The sequence below is a fragment of the Monopterus albus genome, unplaced genomic scaffold (assembly GCF_001952655.1).
Source record: "Monopterus albus unplaced genomic scaffold, M_albus_1.0 scaffold26.1, whole genome shotgun sequence".
NCBI lineage: Eukaryota > Metazoa > Chordata > Actinopteri > Synbranchiformes > Synbranchidae > Monopterus > Monopterus albus.
The window spans coordinates 4,204,361-4,224,975 of record NW_018127906.1 but is presented as its reverse complement, the minus strand read 5'-3'; the positions used below and the strand labels follow the sequence as shown (position 1 = coordinate 4,224,975).

The following is a 20,615-nucleotide window of genomic DNA, read 5'->3' as shown; positions in this document are numbered from 1 at the left end:
TTTGTCTGTGGGATTTTTAGCCGCTACTCAGCGTAGATGTTTCTGTACACTATGCCGGCCACTTGGTTATGGCGTTCCATGTAAATCTAATCTAAATTCCATCTAACTCAGACGTTTGTGGGGGAGGCAGCTTCCTGTCCTACTCCATCACATGGGACTTTGATTTCTCAACTCTGCTTCTCTACGTTAAAGCTTTATTGTACAGAGTTTGAGTTTAAACCCTTCAGTCGGGATCTATTTTGCAAAGAGAAGTCTGAACATTTTGGGGTAAAGAAGCAACTTAGAGTGAAGTCTAGGTTTGACTTAGGGTTAACCGAGTCAGAGGAAATGTTAAGTTTAGGGGTGTAGTAGCCAATCAAACAGAGTAAAAATATAATTGGCTAAGTCCAGTACCTGAGTGCCATTGGCTGCAGGGCCTGCGAGGCTAGCCTCTCAAACATCCTCTGCAATGGTGGGTGCAGCGGGTGGTCTTCATCACTCAGGGCCTGACTGCAGCGCTGCAACAGCCGCTGATGGAGGGAGGCCTCACACAAGACCTGCTGGTTTCTCTCACTGTTCACCAGGAGCTGCAGGATGTTGGCCACTGCCAGCTGCAGGTCAAGGGCATGCTGGATAGAGACAGAAGCAGTAGAAAGGAGAGAAATGATGCACTGTACCAAGCTAAGGCTGGGTCATGTTCATGCCATATGAAGAGAGAAACGTGTCAACTCTAAGAGATTCCTCTGTATAATGTGTTTATACCAGCATAGCTATCTACTCAATATTTCAGCATGTATTAGGCCATTGTAAGCATTGTGATGAGGTAACCTTTGATTTGACATGTGAAAAACACAGTGTGACCAACAAACAAAAGAGTATTCTCCTGTATTCTAACCCCTTCACCCACTCTGACAGGAAGTGTTCTTCTCACCTCTGGCTGGCTGTCAGAGCAGACGGAGGGCAGCAGGTCCAGTATGGCCAGGACAGCCCCTGGGTGGATGACCACCATGTCAGATGAAGACGACGAGGAAGTGGGGTGGGAAGCGTTGGCTAAGTGGAGCTTCAGGTCTGTGAGGGCTTTGACTGGGGCTGGGGGGCCCGACATACCATAGTAGCCATGTCTGGGAACACAAAGGGAGAGACACAAGTCAGATCTAGTTTATCAGAGTCCAGTCAAAACAAGTCATTCACGCCTTTAACACTGGCCTCTCCCACGCAGCGCTTTACAGAAAACAAAGTTCACAAACACAAATGAAGGAAATCGAGGAAATGTAAAAACACCCTCAAAATTTTTCAGCTTTCAGCTGCACATTACAAACTTTGGATTTACAAAGTTCTGCTTTCATTCTTTCTTGGGAAAGAAAAGGCAGCAGTATCATAATGTTTATGTTTATTTTAGCTATGAGAAACCTTGTGGATCCCTGTTAATATGGCAATGACAATGTACTTATTAAGACAGCATAAAATCATCCTAATTTTAAATTTGATTTGAGGTTTAGGATTTAAGTCTGTTTACTCTCCGAGCCACTTGAGCAGCCCTACTCTACTGCAACAACAACAAACACAGGAAACTGGCTGCTAAATATTCATACCAACAGCCTATAGGAGAAAAGGATAGTTTCAAAGCTCAGTGGAAAACATTCATTGATAATGAGAACAATGAGATATCACTGAATCAATATAAGCACTGTATTAAAAACTTGGACTCCAACTTTATTATCATGGGTCAGCATTCTTTTATACTTCAAGGTGATCGAGATGACAGTCAGGTGCTGTTTCATCTGAAAGACTGAGCCCTCCTCGCGTGCAAAGAGCAGAGAGCTCTGCAGTGCCCTGCAGCCGGGCAATTAGACAGAATAGGCAAGACACAGCAGTGCAAATTACAGAGTGGCAAAGCCCCCGAACCCACGCAGGGAAGAAGCCGATATGGAAAAGACTGGAGTCAGCAGAAAGTGCTGGAAGAGTTGCATGTGGGGCAGGAAACTAACTGGACTGTTTTCATGTTCACAGCTGCTGGTGGACCCTTTCTTTACTTTGGTATTTAAGAATATAACTGCATGTCTAAATTATCATCTGCGGCCTGAGACGACACAGACAAAGATGTCTATCTGGTAGCAGTTTCTACCCTGGTCATACAGGCAGCTATGTATAACCAAAACAGCTATGTTGTATTTCAACACAGTGGTTACAGCTTGCACACGCTAATGAGGAGCAAACCAACTCTAAGTAGGCTACATTTGAATATCCTCTGTTCTATCCCCACCTAAGGGAAAACGTTGACAACTCTGATCGGTACTGTGAGGAGCCTGCAGTGCCAACATCCCAACATGCAGCAGAGAAAGAACGAGAGGTTGTTTTTTTTATACTAAAAACCATATGTTTAATCAGAAACTTATGCTGTGTCACTGTCACAAACATGATAAACACAGCACCAAATGTGGCAATTTGCACATCACATACTTGCGTTATCTCTTTCAAGGCGAGGCAAATTGCACAAGATGTTTTGAGGCTGCTGAGTAACATCTGGATAGAGCTTAAATCACAGGAGACGTTTGTTCTAAGCAATTCACATCTCATTTTCCTCACATTTTATGGATTCTAAAATAAATCTGACAACAGAAAACTAAATAAAACAACTGCACATTTTTGGTGTTGAAACTAAAGGCAGAAATACCTTCCTACCATTGACATAAAAGGATCTTAAAGTGAAGTACATACAGAAGGACAAGGGCCTAATTAGTCCACCTCATGAATATGTAGCCTTGGAGCCGAGCCAGACAGACAGAGGGGGACGACTGTGAAGAGACCCCCAGTTTCACCTTGACAGTTATTAAAGCTTGTTAAAGGAGAACATTTAAAACACCCTAAATGTTTTTCTGTAAATTAAAGTGTAACAGGATCTTGGGTTTGGGTGGGGGGTAAAGGAGGTCATCTTCAGCTGAAAGACGAGGGACAAGAAAAGGAGCAGGAGAGCAAAGGGGGATGTAGTTTAGTCGACTGGGTCTACTCTGTCCTGCCTGACAGTATATGTGGGAAAGTGTTTTAAATAAAGACGTGGCATTTGCATCTTGCTTTAAAAATGTGTGTGTAAAACAATTTGACAATTTACAAAACAGCCACTGATTAACTGTTTGTAGATCAACTAATTATACCAAATAAAGCTGTTATTTCTTTGCAATTTGAACCTTTCATGGTGACGGGCATTTTGAATTATATGAGGTTTTAATAATTAAATAATCAGTAATGAGAATACATATTCAATCAAAATAATTGATTGTGGAAATAAAGTGGCTGTGCTTATATTTTAAATGTTTACAATAGTTCATGGTTCTAATTATCAGATGAAAATCTCAAATTTAAGGTATAATTAGCTGATTAAAAAAATCTGAAATATAAATTATTAAGAGTGATTTATCTCTAACTCAACAGATGGTAAGGAACTACACCTCACTACATTTTCAGGATTTGCCAAAAGATTTATGGGAAAGCTGGGGAGGTTCCCGATCCTTCTGCCACTAGTGGGTGCTCATAATGAAGACTGAAGGTGAGCAGGAAGGAAAGTAAAGGATGAGGGTGAGAAAAGTGACAGAGCGCTGTAGCTACCTCTTCCTGGCGAGTGCTGGCGTGCCCCATGGCGAGGGCAACGAGGTCTCATGAGTCAGGCAGGGAGGCACCTGCTCCGCACGACTGCATGGCAGCACACACACACAAGGGAAAAACACACACACACACAAAAGCACAGGTGTACACACACCCCCGCACACACAGTCGTGCAGATGGAGCAGACGGAGGATGAACAGCCAGGCAGAGGCAGAGGTTAGAGGAAGACAAGGAAAAAGAGAGAACAGAAGGAGAAAAACTGTTAGTGGAAAGCAGATAGAGGAAACAGGATCAGAGCTACAGCCAGAGCACATGCACAGCACCTGAACCGCACACATGCATAGTGTTGTCATAATGTCCAAGGAATCCAGCTTTAACTAGCACTAGCATTAAAATTCCATATTGATACTTTCACCAAAAGTGTTCCGTAAACAAAAAACATTATTGTGAAATCCAGGTGGTGTAAACATACACAGAAGAGGAAATGGGGAAAGAGAACTGTGATATTGCTTAAAACGAATCACAGAGAACAGCATCAAAACAGTCCAGTCACATCTTCACCTCAATCCAGGCTGTAATTAAATTCACCTATTTTCACAAATAATCTACAGTAATAACTGTGACTAAAGCCGTTTTCACACATGAACCCCCGATTGTGTTCAAAGAATCAGGCCCGGACTTGGTCCAGAGTTGCCCTTTCACGCATGTAGCATACATCAGGAGAAAGTCCATGTCAGAGGTGCTCCCTCACCTACTGGAAATACTCCATTTGGTTTATGAGTGTGGGGGTGTGGGGGGTAGAGCACGCAGCACGCGGGACATGACGGGGGTGTGGGGGGTAGAGCACGCAGCAGGCGGGACATGACGCAGTCACGAAGCCAGTTTGTAATTTGGTCACGAACAAACACGTCTCTTGTCGTACCTTAAATCTTTTTATTGCCATCTTCATTGAGAATGACAGTTTTACTTTACCATCAGATGTTTGTATCCTTCCAGTTTTGCGCAGGTCACATGGTAGAATGTCATCAACACACCCACTAGCTCGGTGTGAATACTCCGGACTACACGCTGCTGTACTGGGCTCACTCGGACCTTACATGGAATTTGTACTAGAAAGCTGGTAGGGCAAAGTCCGCTTAAGATCCGGGTCGACTGACTCGAATATTTGTGTTCTCACATCTCACATGCAGCTTCCCCCGGATAATGTCTCCAGAGTTTCAGGGTTCCAGTGCATGTGTGAAAGGGACTTAATAGTCATGTGATCACCTAAGGTAAGTACATGCAGATCTGAAAAGCTAGATCATCACCATATTTTAGCGGAGAATTCAAAGGAGGCCAAAAGAATATGGAGAAAAAAATAAGGAATTTATTAACAACCCAAACATGTTAGGAGGATTGTAGAAACAAGATGAGGTTCTTCATCTGCTGCAGAAATGTTCTTCAGGAACATGTGGCTACAATCTGCTGACTTAGAACTTAACACTCATTGGCTTTGTCTTAGACTAAGGGCACACAGAGCCCTGTCAAATGGTAATTCATTAAGTTTTGACAAACTTTCACTTAACTGTTTACTTATTTAACCACCGACAGTAAATAAATAGCTTGACAATATGATTAATTCCTGCTCATTTAATAGCTCTTTTTTTTACACACAAAGAGATGACAAGTCACATGTGAGCCTTCTGGCTTGAGTTAAGATGCAATATATCCAGCACTTTACTGACAGGCTCTTAACTCACACAAAGCCATGCACCTGATATCTGCTGGCTATCGTGTGAACAGAAGAGACTTTATGTTTTGGATCTAGACATATATGATTCACAGAAATAATTGTGGCTTAAAATCATTAGATTTCAAGGGTGGAAATGTTTCTGGTATCTGCTGACCTGTCAAAAGAGTCTGTGGCCATCTTGTACAGGTAGATGAAGAGCTTGCTGCAGTGTTTGAGTGTGGGACAGACGCTGTCTCCTGTGCAGCCGCATGCAGCAGCCTCGTCTTCCAGCAGCCTCTGGAATGGCTGAGCGTTGGAGGGGAGCACGCCTGTAGGACCCAGCTTCTTAGTGTCTGAGAAACAGCCCAGCAGCCTGGTGGGAAGAAGGCAAAATGCTTAACATCGAGAAAAAGAAAAGGGGTTTAAAAGGACAATGAAACAACAAAACAGCTGCAGCAAAAAGCTTAGAAAAATGCTGCATAAACTGTTTCTCTTTGGACTTTGATGTTTGTAATGTGGAAAACAGAGGCTCTAAAGTGTTACCCTGTTTCTACCAACACTCAACAAAGCCCTACTCTCAATGGACCTTTGGTAGAAATTTGTTTGGTGCACCACATCCACAAAACTTTGTATCTTACAATAGTCTGACAAAAAATGTGAAATCAGTGGCAACTTAAGAGATTTCTAAGATGAGCAAACACCATTAACACACACTGACTGAAAGCAAAAGGTGAGGTTAATAATTTTTTGTCAAACTAGTATTAAACAGTTTCTAAGGTGAAGAAAATTCAAGCACAATGTTTGTGAATGCCTGCAGAATTTTTGACCATGTGGGTAAGGCGATACAGAGAGTGTTATAATGAGGATTATTCCCCAGTCATGAGAAAGAGCTGTACCAGGCGACCACACACAGCCCTTGTCGCACACAAGCACTGGTCACACCAGTGGACCTGGTTCAGGAGATTATGGCAGTGACAAGGCTGGGACCTGGACACGAAGCACGGCTGGGGAAAAAAAAAAAAAAAAAAAAAACGCAACTCCCTCCACGGTGAGCCCAACGCTCGCCTGTGATTACACCCAAAATCCAATCCAATTCCCTCTCGCACTACCGATTGTCTTTGAGTAAACCTTACCTTACAGCATCAGCCAGTTTCTCATACTGGATCTCTGTGCGGAAGAAGTGCGAGTTGGCTGGCTCGTAGCGCATGGCGGTGGTGAGTGTGCAGAAGACGGTGTGCAGAAGTTCAAACACTTGGTTCTGGTTGCCGCGCTCCCAGCTGTGTCGTGGCGGCTGACACAGCGAGCGCTCCATGGCCACCAGCAGAGAGGTGACGTAGACGAAGCCACCCACCTTGCGGAACACCGTTCGGGTGCGATGACTCTCGCGCAGCACTGCTAACAAAGCCTTGAGGAGAAGAAGAGGAAGAAGGAGTTACTATTCTTTATTTTACAGAAATAAAGCGTAAAGCAATAAAACACATTTAGTGGAATTTATTCTAAAGATGCGACTTTATTTGTATGTACTGAACTCATTACTTTGCCTACTTTTTTATTTTGTTACTCAGTTCATCTCTCCCATGTTTTCATGCCATTTGGCTTTTGCCACCTCATTCAGTCATGCTGCTAGTCATCAACTCATTTTCCTCTAATATATCTTTTGCTGTGAGACATATTTATGAGCCCTTTGGGGCTTCTTTGCTTCTCTGCACTTTTCCAAGTTTTATGGTTCATATTTGCAAGAAACATAAACTGAAACATTAAACTGTAACCTAGATATGAGTTTGGAGATTTAAAAACATGCCTGAGAGCACAGAATGACAGTCACAGGTAAAGGAGATGTGGGATCATCAGCAAAAGAAGCTTTAACTGACACAGATGATATGCAGAGAAGACACACATCAGGGACAACGGCTCAGTGTCACTGGGGACTTGTCATTTTTAAAAATTTCAGTTGTTCTGAAGGAACACTGAACTCCTCTTTTTGATACAAATGCTGGGATGATAGGACAAAGACATACAGTATATTGTATGAACGTGTTAAGATTACAGCGACATCTTATGCTGCTGAAATTCAACTTAATCTTAAATCACCTGAATCACAGTAAGATGTTTCAGGTTCTCAACATGTGCAATATCAAACTGCAGAGAAAGTTTTGTGCACCATGGTGGTGAAGCTGCTTTTCAAGTAATGTGACAGTCCAGTAAAAGGGAGGTGAACAGACTTGCTAAAGAACACTAACACCTCAACACCAAGATGTTGCCAAAAACAAGATGTAGAACAGTTTCATTTGAACCGTTTCTTCAGTACAAAATGGTTCCAGGGAACTCAGTGGCCATTACATGTATGCCTACACTAGCCAAGTAAGTGGGGTAGTGTCAGCTCTAATAATGTCTCCCGCTGGAGGGAGAGTGAATAGAAAACAAGTAATACGTTGCCATCGCTGAGTCAGCGGTTTCCTGCTGCACTGAAATACTGCCACACTCAGCAGTGTTTTTTAAACCAATCACAGGATGCTGAAGACATCCTCTTCCTGTTCTCCAAGCTGGGAAATTACCATTAGGCTATGACTATGTGCTGGTAAAATGTAGGATTTGGGCGTTACCTTTCCCAGCCACACAGAGGTCTTGAGGATTAGTTGCAATATATCAACCCTCCTGAGAGATTACACGGTTAAATGTGAGCTTTCACAAGGCAAATCAGCTTAATTTTAAATCCATCTGTGTGCCTGCAGCGTGTGGTTGTCAGGGGTACATAAACCCTGCCAACAAGTGAGGGAAAAATGATTTTACTCAGACTGGATTGAATTCAAGTTCTTTGCAGTCTGTAGGTGTTTTTAAAGGTGATAATTAAAATCCCCGATTAGTGAACTAAGAGCAAAATGCTGATGGGTTAATCCAGCCAAAGCCTTCAGAAGGCATGAGCTCTGCATCGTCTGAAGGGGTGGTATTTGAAAATGCAATTATGCTTCAGAAAATGAGCTGCCGTCCTCTCATCCTGTGTGTATGGCTCTATGTGCACCTCACACTCAGCGCCTTGGGTTTGAAGCAATTACTGTATGCAGGGCTTCAAATGTACTGTATATTGATTTTTAAATTACAGGCCTTTGCTCAGTGTTCTCACTGAAACTGAAGGTTTTGTTGGTGCCGACATCCTCCTGCCAAGCTCCTTGTTGCTACATACACTCGTGGTTATTTTTTACAAGAACAAAAAGCATCAAATTTATGAATACAGAGCCTCTAAAATCGCAGATAATGTCTGTTTGTATGTTTATCAAGACTTAGTGTTAACATACAGTGAGAGGGAGCAAATGGTGACTGTCAATCACGTAGCATCAACAAATCCAACACTAAACCAGATTCAGTAAAAAACAAAAATATAAAGTAGACTAAGTATAAAGAGGAATTGTACCAGCTGACAGAAGGTCATACTGATCTAAAAAAAAATGAAATGAAAACATTAAGATGCTGTAATTAGCCTTGAGGATAATGAAGAGACAGTTTGTGTGTGTTACCCTTAATATATCCGTCTTCAGCTGTAGTTCACTGGACGGAGCTGAGTGCATTAGGCCCAGCAGCGTTCCCATGTCGTCGTCGCCGCTCTGCGACAGGACGAGCTGCTGGATGATGAGCAGGGCGTGTTCTCGACACTGACGGTACTTAATGATGTTGTGAACGCAGCGAGCGCCGCCAAACTCCCTGAACAGAGCTGGAAGTCGAAGAGGAAAAGTGAGAAAAAGGACGCAGAAATTTAGTCTTTGCACCGTCTTAATGTATTTTACTTAACACAAGACACCAGATCTGGTCATATATTAATATACTGTCACAAAAAAAGGGACATTTTATCAAGACATTCTTGTCATTTTGGCTACAGAATTTCTTGCTTCCCCCTCACTCATTCCAAGTCTCTCTAGATACGATTCCCTGCTGAGAGCCTTAAGCATAAAATGTAAATGTAACCAATGTGGCAGAGTGAAAAGCAACAAACATCACACACATCATCAAGTTTTGCTGACAAAAGTCACCATCAAGGTCAAAGAGAGCCCTGAGCTGCCAGAGTGCAGTCTCTTGGTTATTTCTATGAGACACACTCACAAGCATAGAGTGCCAATAAGAGAATGGGGACTGTGGGAGGAAAGGAAGGTTTGAAGACATGTAATAAGAGACTTTATTAATCCCTGGAGGAAAAATAGCTTTCTTCCCCAAATCAACAAAGAAATCACAGCAGGTGAATGGGCAAAAAATAGCTTTCTTCCCCAAATCAACAGAGAAATCACAGCAGAGACTTTGTTTTTTGGTCTAAACTGAATCAACACAACAAGTGAGTTTATACTTTTCCATCATCGGCATTGACACAAATAATTAGAGTACTAGTGTGCCAACAGCAGCTCTAAAGGTGTCGATAATGTACACCACTTATCTCGTGTATGGCATAATGTGCCTGTTTACCTGCATTAGTGTTAGTGGTGTTGGAGCCCTGCAGGAGCACAGTCAGTGTTTCCATCACCAGCCAAGCCAACTGCCTCTGCTCCTCCGCTACCGTGTTGTTTTTACAATCAGCTACAGATAGAAGGGAAAACAGAGAGGTTAGCGTTAGGGAACGTCACAGCTGCTTTAATGACACACAGTGACATACATAATAAAGGAATGTGCTAAAAAAAAAGAAGAAAAGAATGAAACAATTTACCATAAGGAAATAACACAATAAGAAAAAGAATGTAAAAACTGTATTTGAAGAACAGTGTATTTTTATTATGGGTTTATTGTCTGACTTAGCTCGAAGCCTGTGGATCTGCTCTGCAGCGTATGGTGCTGTTTTGCCCTGGGCTCAGTCATTACTGGATGCTGCTGAACTGACTTGTACATATACATTTACAGAACTATAACATTTTCTAAATGGTAACTGGTCTATTTTCCCTTAGCACTACAAACAATTTCAATTATTCCTACTTTTGTATGTTTATATCAGCTTTAAAGACCATCTTACCACAAAGTGAAAAACGCTCATCTTTCTGCAGTGATGTACTTCAGAGTGTGTCAGTACACTGTGACATCCTCCTCCTCATTCGTTAATGTGTTGTGTTTAATTCTATTCAATTTTTTTTATTTACTGTAGCATGAAATAATTTTTACTTATTGTTATCACTGTTGGGTGTGGTGAAACCTTCAATCTGATGTTAGTACACAGAAAAAAAATATCAAAGCACCACCTCACCTTGGTCGTTATTGTGTGGTTGCTGCTGTGTGGCTGGCTCTTTGAGCAAAGCAGCATACTTGTGGAGCAGGTTGACCAGCACCTCCAGCAGGCCGACCTCCCGCAGCACGTCGCTGAACACCGGGTCGTGTCTGGCCAGTTTCAGCAACGTCCGGACAGCCGTGATGCTGCAGGCGTGAGATGTGCTCGATTTGAGCAGCACGCTGACGCTGAATAGCTCTTTACACGGCACGTAGTTGAGGCTGAAGACGACAAATTCCAGCAGCTCAAAGTACTTGGCCTGTGCCTCAGGCAGCTTAGCTACACGCTCTGCAAACTGTGACAGTGTGTGTTGCGATTCCAGGATGAAGTAGTTGGCGGGCTCGGCTGCATAGATGTTTCCGATGGCGTCCAGGAGCATACGGGCCAGGCGGCTTGTTTTGGCCCGCAGGAAGGCGCTCTGCAGCACTGAAAAGGCCTGGATATTACGCACTGTGTGACCTGGATGACAAGAAAAAGAAGAGGAAGATAAGTGTTTGTGGTTATGACAAGACATATATGAAAGACTGTAAACATGAAAATTGTTAAGAGCATATCAAAACAGAACGAGTGGACAGATGGAGGCTGCTGACACATTTAAATGTCTTAATGTCTCAGACCAACATACATCTCTGGTGGCCTTAAGCCATTAAGAATTAGTCAAAACGTCCATGCAGATTCTCAGTCATCCAGGTCATAGTAATCTGAAAAAAACAACACCAACAGGGAGAAACCAGAAACAAGAAGGGATAACACTGTCATCCCTTATGTGGCTGGTTTATCAGAGAAGTTAAAAAGGATCTTTCACAAACACAATATCCCAGTTAACTTTAAACCAGGGAACACCCTGTGGCAGAGACTGGTCCACCCGAAGGACAAAACACCCAGACATAAACAGAGTGATGTGGTGTATGCCATTAAGTGTAGTCAGGGGAGTAACGACTTGTACATTGGTGAAACTAAGCAGCCGCTTCACAAATGCATGGCCCAACACAGGAGGGCCAACTCCAGTGGACCAGAGTCAGCAGTCCACCTCCACCTGAAGGACAAAGGACATTCTTTTGAGGACAGTGAAGTCCAGATCCTCTCCAGAGAACATCGCTGGTTTGAGAGAGGAGTCAAGGAAGCTATTTTTGTCCAAATAGAACACCCCTCACTAAATAGGGGTGGTGGACTAAGACACAACTTGTCATCCATCTACAATCCTGTTTTGAGATCTCTGCCCAAACATGCCCACCAGGACAACAGGCGTCGGTCGACAGGGGAGGATTCAAAGACCGGTAACGAATCTCACCGATACTGGGCTACGACGACTCAGTCATTAAGAGGACATTGTTGGCCTTCAAAAGACTGAAACACCACCGAGGGGGATAAATATCTCCGGCTCAACACGTCAGTCAGTCAGAACTGATGAAGCCTCTTGGATGAGAGGTGAAACGTCTTCGACCTATAAATCTAGTCCAGTTGATTATTTTCTAAACTTTTTCAGCCAATTAGTGAAAACATTTAGTCTCATATATTTTTAGCCATTAATGGTTTTATATGGTCTGTTTTGTAATTATGTTGGTCATTAATTAAAATGATGATCACAACTTTTTTATTAAGCAAAAAGTTCTTACAGTAGTTTCTGATTGAAGGCAACATTTTTCTCAAGACAACATTAAATGTAATTCCTGGTCTCTGTCAGACAAGCCTTTTGCCTTTAATAACAAATGTTTATGGTAACTGTCAGCAGTTTCAAGTTGGTGTTAGAATAAGAAATTATCAAGGCAGAAAAATCCCTATTTAATGTCAAAATTCACTGGAGGGTAAATAACAAAGAAACACTGGAATCAATTAAATATCGCAGGTTTGTCCTTAATGCACGATGGAAGTGCAGGAGCATGAAAGATGAGTACTTTCCATGAACTACAATGCACACATACTCTGACCTCCATTTTGGGTTTGAGTAGCTAACATAAAACCGCAGGAACACATACAAAAACGTGACAGCACACAATGCGGTTAAGTGACTGTGGCGAGCTAATTAGGTGTGTTAACAGACCCTCACACCATGATGGCTTCTGGTAATGACTGCACACAGCTGGAGCTGTCATTAGGTGGGAAAACACAAGTGTGGATACTCTGTTAGTGCTGGGGGGTGTGTGAGCTTAGAACGCTGACCATTCTGTGTTTGTGCTGCGTGAGTGTGTCGGGAGCAGGTAGCAGTGTGTAGCAGCAGAGGCACAAACCACACAGCACAGCACAGCGTTCTATAATCTTTCACATGGAAACATTCCATCATGTGCGTCCTTTTCTAAAACCAAAGATCTGAGCAAAACAAACATCAAGTGATTAATATTTTCATTATGCGTGTACACGTCACTATATGTCACTACTAGCAGCACCATAAGCAGGAACCTAGCTTGAAAGATGGAAGTGCCCACAGAAAATTATACCATGTTAGGTATTTTTAGTCAGATAGACATTAGTTAGACACTTCATGTATTAGAAATGTTTAGTGTAGACAGGATGTCTAGCTCAGGCTGTTAAATGCTTAGTCATTCCCATGGGGTACTCCAGGTTGTTCAGGTTCAAGGATAACTAGATAGAAAGTTGATTACCGTTAGGAGACGGAAGGTTTATTGTTATTGTTATGACATGTTTAACTATAATCGTAGTCATATTTTCTTATGTTTAATGTCATGACGTCACTAGAGGTCATGTTAGAATGTTTTAGCTACACACCACATAATCAACAGACATTCACACATTGATTTTCTTCATGCTTTGACTACTGCTATGGTCAGCTGCAAAGCTGGCACCGGGAGACGTCACGGTTTGGTGTCCCGGTGTAGTATGGGGTTAGCCCAAAGTGATATAATGTATAGGCCTGTTGTGGTTCAGGGCTTTTCATCTACCAGCTGCCTGCGTGCATGTTGGAGGTGCAAAGACTCCTGAGCGTGTAATGTTAATTTTTACCTGTGTTCATTGAATAAATCAGCACTGTTTTGAAGTTACTCGGACTGCTTCGTCTCTCAGAGTTAACGGTGAAAAGAAATGGGTCCAACAACCAATTACTTTGATTTTATTGTGACGAAAAGTGATAAGAACTGTACAGCAAAATGTAAACTTTCCACTGCTTAAAACCTCAAACCTCTTAAAACACTTACAGGAGCACAACAATCTGAACCTCGTGGAGAAACACCCCAACAAAGATGAGCCCTCTGAGGCCGCAGAGGTCGAAGGACCAAAGCTGGATTTTAATGGCTGACAGTAGGCTACAACAAGCAACAGAACTAAATGAAGTTTGTGGCTGGATGTGGTGGATGACATGTTGGCCATTTCCACCATTGTCTCTCTGTCTTTCAGACAAATCTTTGAGAATGTACTGGTCACGGGCACCAGCAAACCCCATATAAAAAAAAAAGAATCATATACAAATTATAATCTGTGGGCTGTAAGGGAAAAGTAATACAAGTAGTGTAATGAGTTTCTTTTGACAACAAGCCCAACACTGAAAGTCATAAATCTGTGCAAGGCAATTGAGTTAAATATTAAGAGTTTATATTTTACAGTTATACAAAGATCTAATCCACTTGGGTACTGGAGTGAAAGAAAACATTTTAAAAAATAAAGCCTTCAAATATTTGATATTAAGCATGGAAAAGTGTACACGTGATTATTTGCTTGATTAATCAGTTAATCTATACATGCTTTTTAAGGGCAACACCAGGAAGAAATCTTAATCATAACATTACTCTTATTATCACTGCACTGTCAAAATCTATACCGTATTGTGAACAAATCCTGATGAAGACCAGCACTACCAGGACAGAAAAACCACCACATCATCGGCATCATAAGGCAGTTGATGTGAGAATTACCAACCACACAGCCTGTTCCTCATCCATTCAACCGCACTGACATAAATCTTCAGAAGAAACAGAGATAAAGTGCCACTTTGACCAAACCCATTATTCACTTTGAAAGGAAACAATACAGACTTTCCCCATTTTACTTAGCTCACCTAATGTCTATACCACAAAACCAGGATTCTGCAAATGATCTATTTATAGCTGTTTATAATTTTATTTATCTGCTCTTCTCTTTATCAATTTATTTCCAAAAATATATTATAGTGTATTTGTTCAGGTCAATGTTCACACCCTCATGTGGAATACAGATGAGGATTTTCATTTGGGATTGACTCTAAACTAAACTGCAGTGCTCATGTTGACTGGAATGAACAAACATGTTGCCCAGTGCCATGGTGTGGCTCAGCGAAATGCAGTTTTTTGACAACAACATTGCTTCAGACTCCCAGGGTGGAAGGAGCTGCTGGCTCGAGAAGTGTTTTTCACCATTCTGTGCTCCCATTTCGAATTGAACAGCGATATGTATGACACGCAGGGAAGGTCCCTGGCTGGAATTGAAATGAGGAGGTCACATGGTAATAAACCTGTGGCCTTGTGACAAGAAGATCACAAATACTCCCTTTGCTGCTCAATTTCAAACCTGCATAAGTGAATTATAATCCTTTCAAATGTATGTTAGGCCTAGCTGTCATATTAAGGTCAGCCCATTTCTTTAATGGCAAACTGTCAAACAAAGAGGAGGATGCAGGGCAGAAGGTCAAGGCATGTTCTTAAGCAGCGGGGATAAACGTGCAGCCCCAGACAATTCTCTAACCCACTAAAACATCTCTGGACTCCAGAGAGCCTATTTGTATGTAGGAGGCTAAAGGCAGTGTGACAGGCGGCAGAGTTACCATGGTGTCTATCAACAGGTTAAGCTTTCCGGGATCAGTCAAGCATCAAAGTAATTTCAGAGATTAAGATCTAATGAGGACAGACAGCAGCCTGGATATACATGAAGAATTATCATCTCTTGTTTAGGGCTCTGGGTAAACTGCGTTGGTGGTAGTCTGCAGAATTAAGAGAGGAGGCTTGTGATCAGAAAGTCACTGGGCTGCATGCAGGATGGGGCCAGGAGAGAACCTCTTGATTGCATATGTTTTAACTCTAAAATCTAGCAGTTCTAGAAAGAGTAAAGAGAAAGAAGCTGAGGAACCTATAGATTAACTAGCTATAGTTGCTACCATTAACCCACCTTTCCCAGAAGGCTGTGGGAGAACAAAGCCAGGCAGCAGGAAGGGGGCTCCAGTCGTCAGGCCTGCGGGTTTCAGCTCCGTCACCCCGTACGTGGTCAGACAGGTGACCAGGTTGACCAGGTCCTTCAGGGCATCTTTTGAATCATCCTCCTTGGCCTGTTCCAGTCTGGATACAGTGAGAGAAGCTTGTATGAAAGTTCATAAAGCATAGTCAAAGAACACAGCATGCCAGCTGTGAAGATCTTAGTGGTACCTGAGCATGAGGTCGCAGAGGAAGGCGTAACCTTGGCACATTCGGAAATCATCCAACAGTGTCTGTGACACATCGCTGGAGTCTTTGAGGAAGCAGGAGAGGCCGGCAAACATCTCAACGATTTCCAAGGGGGAGAGGTCATCTGACTGCTGCATGTTCTGAACGCAGCTGGACAGACATTCCTTCTCTGTAGATGGACAGGTCGAGGACGGGGGGGTGACAGAGAGGAAGAGATCTGTGAGGATTCTGGTGAACCAATGTGTGACAGATGAATTTAAAGCAACTTGTTCAGGTCGGTCGTGACCTTGTTAATTCCTTATAACGCCACCCAAGACACAATGAAATTTGGTAAACCAAGATTTATGTTATCATTTGAAAACCTCATAGAGCCAGACCTATTTTATTAAGTAAGCATATTTGCTTTAGATCTACTTTCACCATGACTTTCCAAAGAAGAAAAGAAATTAGCATCAGATGGAAAATAGTACTCATTCTCATTTTTGAAATCTAAATCACTGTCCTTGTCCAAGTCCAACAGATCAAATATAAACCATCTGCATTGCCCTGTACCTCCCTGTGTGATTACTTCTAGAAATCAGTGCTGCAGAGAACAGCTGCACTTCCGCCAAACATCTGACAGACACAGGACCTCACTACTACACGGTAAGGACGTGTATGTGTTGTTTCGGGAACATGGTTGTTTCTAACGTACACCCTCAGAGCTGCTTTGGTAAAATCTGTCCTTTTATAAGCTAATGAGTTATGGACTGGTTTGAGGTTTTGCCTGTTAAGCCAAAGGATCTATATTTCACATAAAATAGATTATAATGAAATAACGGAGGTATAATAACATCTTTAGCCTTGATACTCAGAACAAATCATTTAAAAAAAGCAGACTCTCCTTATTACTGTACTAAGACAAATCACTCTAATCACTATGTTAAGTCTCCGAGCAAACTGCAGCTCTCTAGAGGTTTACAAATTTTCATTTGCCAAAATGCAAATTCTCTTAAATCACTTCTGCAAATGTCAGTAAACCAACTGTTGTGTTTGCTTAGCCAGTATTCTCAGAATGTGTTTTTTGTTACTAAGCGACAGTACATGACACGTTTGCTTTGAATGTGCTTACTTGTTGGCTCTAAAGATTAAAGTTAATAGGGTAGGGTAAGACTTTAGGGTAGGGTAATAGCTCCTGTATGTGGACAACACTGCATTTTCATGTGGCCAAATGTAAGTTAGATAAACTCCAGAGGTTGGAATAACTGTTAACACAGTGAACATAGCTACAATTTTTTAGCCTTGTTCAACTACAATTAAACCAGGATGCATGCATACCATATGTAACTGGTTAATAAACACATGTACACAGACATCTGTCACAAACTGTGCATTTATATCTACCGTGTATGTATTTGACCACGTTGACACTGAGGCCGTGCCGGGAGATGGTGGTGAGCACCTCCCCGGCGCTCCTCCTCCAGGGCAGGTTATGGGGGGGACACCAGGAGGTGATGGCACTGAACAGCAGCTGGAGATCGTCCTTTTGGGCCAGTTCCTCCGCTGGAGACACAAAGGTGCAGAGCTTCACCAGAATCTGCAAGAGTAGGAAGGGCAGGAAAATGAGTCTAGCCAAAGGTGTTAGGTGCTGATAAAACTACTGCAAAGTCGAGCCCAAGTCCTTCATCATGTGCCTTTTGTAACTGGCATCATAATATAGGAAACAATAGGGACTGTGGTCATTCTAGTAGTTGAAGTAAATGAAGAAAAACAGGCAGAATTTCCGACTATGATTAAAGAGAGGCTCGTTCAGTTCTTTTACATCAGTGCACATAAGGATTTAAAGCAATGAACTAAACTGTTAACCATCTTACTAGGTACCGATATGGAGACAAATACTGGTCCAGTTACCTGGACAAAGACTTTCTGCAGTAGTGCCCTGCGGTCGGCGAGGGGCAGCTCCGGCTGGGTGTGACCTTGGCCTGGGGTCTTCTCCTGGGTGGGTGGTGGTGGCGGCGGCTGTGTGGCGGGGCCTGCTGGGGCCTCAGCCATGTGTGGCAAGTCGAAGAACAGGTAGAGGCATTTGACAAGTGTGGAGGGAACAGACATGGTCGTCATGCAGTCCACCGTTTTCTGATGAGGGATAGAGAAAAGAGGAAGGTGTGCATAATGGACTGTGAACTATAAAACAGGATATCTATTTCATATAACTCTGGTGCGAGAACTGTGTTGAGACAAGATTTTTTAAACCACTTGCTGAACAGGACAATTATTCTGTGTGTGTCTGTCATGATGGCCAGGAAACGGCCTGGAGAAAGAGATGGGGTTTGTGCTCCTCAAGGCAAATGGGTCTCACACACACACACACACACACACACACACACACACACACACCCCGACAGTGACACTCTAAAACAAAGCCCACACTGACAAATTACCACACTCTTCCTTTCACTGACACACACACACACGAGCACTCACATGAAACAATAACCACACACTCACACTACGACTGGTTGAGTTTACCCTCCATTTACTCCAGCACTGTCTACACCACAGGGAGGAGGTGGACGCATAAGGAATAACACATACACACTCATATTTAATCCCTGAGCTGATCAATGGCAAGAGTGAGTGGGGCAGGGAGAACAGAGGAGAGCAAGACACTGGCAGTGCAAGTAGGCAGGAGTCTGTAGTTGACAGTGAGTCGGGATGATGGAAGACTGGACTTGCACTTGTGGTACACCAAGCCTGTAAGGTAGAAAGGGTGTGTGTTTACAGGCTGTGACAGACACACTGGGCCTGCTGCAGCTTTAAGGTCAAGATTACTGCGAGCAGTCAATTAGGGAGGAAACCATAGAGGCAAAAACATTTTACTGGTGTGTGTGTGTGAGACAGAAAGAGAGAGGAAGAAAGAAAAAAGAGAAGATGTCAAAAAATGCATCTGTGTGTCAGAGAAACAAGCACACAGAGCCTGAAAGTCATCCTACAATAACACAGCAGTGTGTAGGTAGACAGGCAGAGCTACAAAGGAAAACATTGCTGTTTTATCATCTGAGGGAGGGAGAGCACAAGCTGAGAGAGAAAGAGAACGAGAGCTTTAAAGAGAGGGAGGTGACGTCAGGTTTATGGGAGGCCAGCTGCCAGGAGAGTCCTTTGTTTTAATGTCTGAGACACAAGAGGGAAGGAACACAAATCCATTAAAGCCAATCACTCACTCACTCACACAGATCATTCCTTTTCCTGTCACTTTGTGTGTACTGCTATCAAACAATTATACAGCAGTACAATGAAACTGTTGCCTGGCTATTAGAATGACATGATGCAGGTTGTAAGGCTTCTAGTAACAGATCAATTCTGGTAAGTTTTGGTTGGCGGTGGATACGTTTATTTATCCAATTAGACATTTGTTCAGGACAACATTAGCCTGACAGGACTGTTGAACCACATTAAAATTACAAGAATACACTGGGAAAGGGCTGACAGGATATAAAGCTCAACCAGCCTCTAAAAGAAAATAAACTTAATTTCAGCGATGTGTGAGTGGATTAAATCCCAGAGTGTTGGCTGTGGGGAGCAGGCAGGTCACTGTAGAAAAGTGTCAATTTAAGCAAAAATAAGCTTGAAAAATAAACTTCAGTTTTATTCCCTGACAGTAAAGGCTTTTTTGAACTTTCCTCTTAAAAGTGAAATAAAAGGGCGTGTAGTGTGACTGTTGCATGTGTTGTAATAACAGCTCATTTAAAAAAAAAGAAAAAAAAGAAACACGCTTGCAGAAGGAAAGAGGAAGTGTTTGACTAGACATTAACAATGAATTTCTGATGTGCAGCAGACCAGGAAAAGCAGCCAGCTGACAGAGATGCTCGCTCTAAGATCTCCAGATAAACACGAGCCAAAAAGTTCAATAGATACCTGCTGGCTGCAGTATTAGAGCAAAGGCAAGAGCTTAACGTCTGACCTTTACACCAGGAGCCATGATGAGATCTGCTAGAAAGTTCTAAAGAATTTATGGTAAAATACATTCATTTGGTAAATAGACTGCACTTGGACCTGGACAAAGCGCTTTACAGATCCACCCATTCAAACACACACACACACAATACCAATGGCGGCGGAGCTGCCATGCAAAGCACTGGCCTGATGACCGGGAGCAACTTCAACAGATTTATTTTTTTGCTGTAATATTAAATATTAAATTTGGCATTGAGAATTGTGGAACTACTAACTAGACATCTGGGGGATAATGACATTACTAATGTGGATTAGTGTCGCACTGTGACGAGCTGCTTCACACACAGAGGTAGAAACATCAGAGGCAGCATCAGTCCCTTCATTCTGTACAGTAAGGCAGGTGTATGAGTGTGAGTGTGTTTGGTGTCAGCTGGAAATTTTGAGCCTGTTTATTAGTTCTTACAGGGAATAATGCTTTTTTCTGCTGGGAAATCAAAGGGGGAAGATGCAAATGGGTCAAAGAAATACAGGATGCTGGATAATCACTGTTTTCCAACTTGTATACCCACAGTTCATCTACACCTCATGTCTGAGCCATACAAGAAAATCAGGTAAAGAAACAGGCAAATGTAACAATAAACACACAGAAAAGCATACTGATTGTATAAACACAGAGCACTTACAGTACACAGAAATAAAACCTGCTGTTGAAACTGAATGTAGTGTTTTTCTACCAACCTGTCCAGAAGAGGCCAACAAGTTGATGGTGGTCAGAAGCATCCAGCCACGACTCGCCTCCTCC

The 20,615-nt window shown here is 42.6% G+C and overlaps 1 protein-coding gene across 3 annotated transcripts in view; it reads right to left on the bottom strand.

The window, feature by feature from the left end:
• wdfy3 (WD repeat and FYVE domain containing 3) overlaps positions 1–20,609 on the bottom strand; it is a 60,911-nt gene extending 40,302 nt beyond the window's left edge. For 2 of the 3 annotated variants that reach the window (XM_020595039.1, XM_020595040.1), the window contains exons 1-13: positions 20,552–20,609; positions 17,774–17,995; positions 17,267–17,459; positions 15,866–16,052; positions 15,612–15,778; positions 10,503–10,982; positions 9,737–9,847; positions 8,803–8,996; positions 6,424–6,695; positions 5,466–5,663; positions 3,583–3,666; positions 911–1,100; positions 394–608 (exon numbers count right to left, since the gene is read on the bottom strand). In XM_020595039.1, coding sequence (XP_020450695.1) covers positions 394–608; positions 911–1,100; positions 3,583–3,666; positions 5,466–5,663; positions 6,424–6,695; positions 8,803–8,996; positions 9,737–9,847; positions 10,503–10,982; positions 15,612–15,778; positions 15,866–16,052; positions 17,267–17,459; positions 17,774–17,995; positions 20,552–20,593 — 2,555 coding nt within the window. In that variant the 5' untranslated portion in view covers positions 20,594–20,609. The remainder of the gene's footprint in view (positions 1–393; positions 609–910; positions 1,101–3,582; positions 3,667–5,465; positions 5,664–6,423; positions 6,696–8,802; positions 8,997–9,736; positions 9,848–10,502; positions 10,983–15,611; positions 15,779–15,865; positions 16,053–17,266; positions 17,460–17,773; positions 17,996–20,551) is intronic. The other variant, XM_020595041.1, reaches the window with a different exon arrangement.
• Between the last annotated feature and the right edge of the window lie 6 nt (positions 20,610–20,615).